This window comes from Apis dorsata, unplaced genomic scaffold (assembly GCF_000469605.1).
Source record: "Apis dorsata unplaced genomic scaffold, Apis dorsata 1.3 scaffold_194, whole genome shotgun sequence".
NCBI lineage: Eukaryota > Metazoa > Arthropoda > Insecta > Hymenoptera > Apidae > Apis > Apis dorsata.
Genome location: NW_006263478.1, coordinates 1,960,236 through 1,966,501, shown reverse-complemented (window position 1 = coordinate 1,966,501; position 6,266 = coordinate 1,960,236). Strand labels below are relative to the sequence as shown.

The following is a 6,266-nucleotide window of genomic DNA, read 5'->3' as shown; positions in this document are numbered from 1 at the left end:
TATCGATTTTATTATTAATATTATTATTTTTTTTTTTTTTTTCAGTGCGTGCAAATGGCGCACGCGTTGAGGCGCATCTCGTACGCAACCTGTGAACCTCAACACGCACAATTCAGCTTCCTCGCCCGAGAGCCTAGGGCGCACTTCAGCATACAATATTGTCACTCTTTCATCACCGAATCTGCAGAACAGGTTAGTGGATATTTCTCATTTTTCCAGCCTCGTCTAGACAAAGTCAGTTTCTACGTAATTGTCATATCGTATAAAAATTATGAAAATTAATCGTCTTTCTCTCGTGTCAAATTGAACACGTTGGTTCAAAAAAAAAAAAAAGAAAGAAAGAAAATAGAAGGAAGAACGTTAAAGCGAAATAAAGAGAAATAATGTTTCCACGTCTGCTCCGTCATTATATCTACGATTGACACGAGCTGCAATGACGCATTCCGGATGGGAAAAGAAACGAGAGGGGAAAAAAAAAGAGAGAAGAAAGAAAAAAAGAGTCGCAAGTTGTCCTTGGTGATATTGCAATAGTGCATCGCCATCATCCAGGACAAATTGCACTGGCACACGGAAAGGGTAGAAGCGCGTGTAGGATATTACTCGTCGTAAAAGATCTATGCGAATAAATCGTGCATACGCGTCGTAAGTTCTTCGTCGTAAGTAAATCCGTTTCAAAAGTCAAACATCGTTCTTTTAATGAATTTGTTTTTGAAAAAGAAGAAGAAAAAAACGCAGAATCGATTATTTAAATTTTTCGCTGTTCGAATAATAATTATTTTCTTTTTCTTTTTAGAAAAATAATATTAAAAACGTATTTGATGATTACGTTTAAACGAATTCCGAGTATTTTAATTTTCTTGCACATGATACGTTAATTGTATTGTGCGAGTGTGCAACAATCTTTAATACTATTAATAAATCGTAACGCAATACGAATGGCAATTAGATTGAGCAGTTACCAATATTAGTGATCTATTTTCCATTTTTAATAAAGAAGAATCTCGTGTAATATTTTAAAGATAATCCACGTGTAGAAATTGGATAATGATTCATTATGTAAATAATTATAATGAAACGTATATAAATAATAATAACCTCGTCGATCGATTAGATTTAATCGCAAATAAATACGGGTAACGAATGCGTGGCAATGACTTCTTTATATGTTATAAATGAGTGATTTAATAAAGGAAACGATAAAAAAGAAGGAAAAGGAAAAGAAACGAACCAGTTTGAGATTATTCTCTATTGAAAATTGTCGGGAATAAAAGACAAGGATCGAGTTTAATTATTATATACTCTATCTCTTGTGTACTTATTATACCGGCACAATCTATCTCTGAAAGAGGATACAGGCCTATTCAAGTTCTACAAAGTGGCGAAGCCCCATCGAAAGGTAAAAGGAGTACTTGGAGTTAGAGGATACTCTTTGCACGAACTACTTTAAATCGTTGGTTCAAGTTCCGGTATTGCGATTTTATGTCTATGATCATGCTAATATTTTTATATTACCGATTGCTCCTTTTAATCCCTTTCATCTCCTCGATGTAGAGGAATGTTGCTCGTAAGATCTATTAAATACGAATAAATAATTGATCCAATATCAAAGATATTACATTTATTACTTTACTTTTAATTTTCTCTTCTCGTCGCACAAATTACGAAATTTTTTCGGTAATTTGAATTGATTTTTGTTAAAAAAAAGAAAAACACTTTCGAAGATCTTTCATCTGCTGAAAAAGAATAAAAACAAGTTGATAATTTTGCTATCCAATCTATATAATAAATTCAATATGAAAAGCTTTGGGACATGAAAAACTGTCAACGCGAAAGAAGAAAAATTTCGAAAACGAAATTTGAATTTTTTTCACGAAAGATTGAAAACTTATAATCCTTCCTTGGATCTTCGATAATTATGGAATAAAAAATTAATCTCATCACTTCGTAACTCGATAATAAATATTACTGACTGATATATACAATATAACAAAACTGATTGAAAATAAATTGTTCAACAATAAAGAATCGTGTATATACTTGCATACGACCAAAGAAATAGAAAGCTAAACACGAACGAATCGAAAAAGGAAAAGAGAGGGGGAGGGGGGGGTGCGGTTATAGCAAAATATAGCTATAAAGACAATAGTCCTGTTTACAGCTCATTGCATTGTCGTGCCGCCATTAGCGTTGCCATTCTGAGTGGTAACTACTCGACACATCGCAGAAATACACGAAGCAACCATCCTGCAACCCCATCCGGAACTCGAACATGTCTTCTTCCCTCTCTCTCTCCCTCTCTCTCTCTTCCATTGCACCATCATTGAACGTGCATAAGCGGCAATTATGCAAACCGAGGGTCTTCCATAAATCGTCACTACTGGCGATTAAACAGAAGTGTCGATCGTTGATTGTTGCCCTCGAAATCGTGATTTCGATTGATCTTTCGCATCGATTGAATTCTCGAGCGCTTAATTAACGAGCGGTTTAAAATTTCACGACTTACGCCCATGTACATGAATGTATATAATCGCCCTCTTTTCCTACACGTATATACTTTTATGTAATGAGCCGAGGCTCATTTGTATTCAGTCACAATGGGAGCATAATGTTCCGTAATTGAAGCAGTTTCGCGAAGAAAATTAATTCCATTCCTACGAATTCGAATTTAAGGGATGTACGTTTTCGATCTTATTTTTCTTTATATTTATAATTTATGTAAATTAATTATATGATGGAATTATTAATGCTTTAATTTTGATATTTATAATTTTGAAAATTTAATATTTTCATATTTTTTTCTTTTTTCGTATTGATAAAAATGATTCTTTTCACAATGTGTATTGTATTATTATTCGTGAGATCATTACGATGTCGCATTGAATATAAATTAAAAAGTTTGAAGTTATTTAATTCTTCTTCTTCCTAACAATTAACAACAATAACGATTTTGAAAACTGAATAAAATAAATTTCGAGCAGGATGTGCAGGATATATTTTATAATATGAGTTTATCTAAGAAGTATTTAACCACTTAATATTAAAAAAAAAAAAAGAAGAAAAATTATAAAATAGCAATCCGTTAAGGCTTGTTATAAAAACTGTTTCCTCACAGTTTTCTTAAATTTTTCAAATTTCTCTAATCTGTTCGACGAAAAATTGTAAAATTTCTCTTCACGAATTATTGAATTGCTCCAAGTTTCCGTGATTTGTTCTCGAGATATTCGAAATGGCTGGATGTTTTCGAATGTATGCTCGAGTACAATTTTCTAATCTATTTTTCTGGAAAGCAACGTTTCCAGATATTTCGTGTTGGTAAACACCAACATCGTAAAAATAAGTTACGAAACCACGTTATACAAGCTACAAGCTGCACGTACACAGCAAATTTCAAATTAGATTCCCCCATAGATAAGATCTCGCGCAGAGGAAATTTATTCTATGATTTCCATATACATCCATTATGTCTCTTCGTTCATTTCTGCGTTCAAGTTTTAAAAAATATAAATATTTATATATTTTTCTCGTCCAATTTTTATTTTACTCTAATAAAATATTACGAGAGAGTAGATAAAGTAATCAAAATTCAATTTCATAATATCCAAAAACTTAACATCTTTCCAAGAAAGAATAATATAAATATTACATTCATTAGAAGAATCAATGTTCGCAATCACCTAAAAAAAAATCATTGCAACCATAAATAATTACGAAATTAGAAAAAAAAAAATGAAACGAGAGCGTAATATCGAAAATAACGAAATCCTATTCACCGAGGAAAGTTTCTTTCGGGCAAAACTTTCCAATTGAAATTATAATAGAAGGAACAATAATACCACCCTTCCTTTATAAGAATAAAACAAGAAACTATCCGTCGTCCGTAGGATTCCAAGAATCGCTAATTACAAAATTAATACCGAAGTATCGATAATTAATTCTTTCCAGATGAAGTAAAAAAAAAAAAAAATATTCAAATTAATATTATTTTAGCGTAGACAGTTTCGCTCGAGAAGATGCGGAGACGGTCTTTCGTTGAATTTTAATTGGTTAATTAATTAGTAACGAGAAACTGCTTTCAGCCAGGATAAATAAACGAACGATCCTTCCAGTTGGAAATTGCCTTTTCGTTCACGTTCGATAAACAGATAGATCCTCGCGAGCGAATTAACGCGACGAATTTTCCTCCGCAAAAGACGCGTAAAAAATTATCGCGGACCTTTTCTTGCTTCTCCTTTTTTCCTTTTTCTTCTTGTTTCTCTTCCTTTCCCTCCCCTGTTTTTTCGCGAGAGAAGTAATTTGTCTGAGCGAAGAAGGAAGAAGAAGGAGGAGGAAACAGGCCCCCATTAAAACTTCTCGAAAGTGTAACAAACGTTCTTGCTAATTAGATGTCCTCTCGTGTATTTCCTTGTTCGTCAGGGGGCGCCATATTTTCAACGCGATTTGTACGTGGCGGCAATTAGAAGGAACAAGGCGCATAACAGAGGCGGCGTATCCATTTTGCCACCATGTTGTCTCCTCGCGTCTTACGGAGAGAGGAGGCATTCTGTTCTTGTAATTTCAGTCGGTTCACGTGCCACGGACAAATTACTTTTCACCGTGATGATGCTTACGGAGTTTAATGAAAACGTGCACGATGCGTGGCAACAAGTATCTTTTACCTTTAATCCCGACTAATTGTTCCACGTTTCGCGTTTCAATTATGGGGAAAAAATTGATCGTTAAAGGATGATTTTACTCTCTCCTTTTCTTTTCTTTCTGGTCTTTCATTTCAGGCAAAAATTTTATTTTTAAATTTCTTGTAAATAGAGATTGCGAAAGAAAGAATATCTTGCCATGTTATAATCTTCGTTCGTGTAAAGATATCGACGGAATAAATGATATCCGATTAAAAAGATTATAATTGGAATATTGCAATCGATCTTGATTAGATGAAATTTTTATTCGATTATAGAAATAAGTGCAAATTGGAACGCACTTGTAGCGGAACGTTAAAGCGTGTTAAACGATGATTAAAACCGATGATTAAGAGCGTCATACACGATTCTATCGCAATTAAGGCGCCTCTGAAATCAGATAGCGCGGTTAATGAATCCTCCTTCTTAACGAACGATGATAATTCGCGCAAGAGATCCCACAATGCTTATCTCACGGATAATGATCTTGACATTTTCTTTCGGGTATTACACTCTTGAGCGTAATATCTGTACACGCGGGACGCTCCCATCATTATCCGCTATCGGATCCTCAATCTTCGTTACATCCTCCGATTATCTGGAGCAGCCTTGATTTTCGAAACCAACACCGACGTATCAACTCTCTAGTCCTGTCTTTCGAATACTACTATCATGATTAAATCATCCTTACAATGTATTTGCATTTATGTTTCGTTAATGTGAAATGTGAAATGTAATATGGAACGTGGAAAATTTTACATACATTCAAAAAAGAAAGGAAAAGGAAAAGAAAAAAACAATATCATATAATTTCCTAAAAAAATTTCTTTCTAGAACTTTGAAATATTAGAAGGAAATTTCGATTCGTTATTAAAAATCATAGCAAAGAAAAATTCCCTAATAGAAACTACAAATTAAATCATCCTTACAGTGTATCTGTTTTACTAATGTGAAATGTAATATGGAATATCGAAAATTTCACATATTATTTTCATATATTCAAAAAGAAAAAAACAATACTATATAATTTGCTAAAGATTTGGATTCTTTAGAACTTTGAAATATTAGAAGGCAATTTCGATTCGTTATTAAAAATCAGCAAAGAAAAATCCCCTAGTAAAAACTATAAATTGAATCATCTTTACAGTATACTTGCACCTATTTCACTAATGTAAAATGTGAAATGTAATGTGGAACATCGATATATTTAAAGAATGTAATAAAGTAATGTAATTTGAAGAACTTAGATTCTTCGAGATATTAGAAGGCAATTTCGATTCCTTATTAAAAATCATAGCAAAGGAAAATTCCCTAGTGAACGTAACATAACTATTTTCTATTGTCAAACAATAAAACTCGCATTGCAAAATAGGAAATACGTAACGCTCAACAAAAACAATATTACTTTAATAGCGGAGTGACGAGTCTCTTATCGATTCCCAAAATCATCAGCCTACACGAGAAACCGTAACGGTGGATTACTCCAATAACGAATCGGGGGATTCGCTAATTGGACAGCGAAGAAATCAATGTCCCGAGTTATTCGGCCACGCAACGAACGAAGTAAATGGAATAAAGGCAAAGCAAGCAGTTACA

At 33.3% G+C, this 6,266-nt stretch overlaps 1 protein-coding gene across 7 annotated transcripts in view; it reads left to right on the top strand.

Annotated features, from left to right (window-relative positions):
• Window positions 1–6,266, top strand: part of LOC102676819 (tensin-1-like) — a 219,859-nt gene that overhangs the window by 161,680 nt on the left and 51,913 nt on the right. For all 7 annotated transcript variants that reach the window (XM_031509932.1, XM_006614680.2, XM_006614679.2 and 4 more), the window contains one exon: window positions 46–192. In XM_031509932.1, the coding sequence (XP_031365792.1) occupies window positions 46–192 (147 nt within the window). The remainder of the gene's footprint in view (window positions 1–45; window positions 193–6,266) is intronic.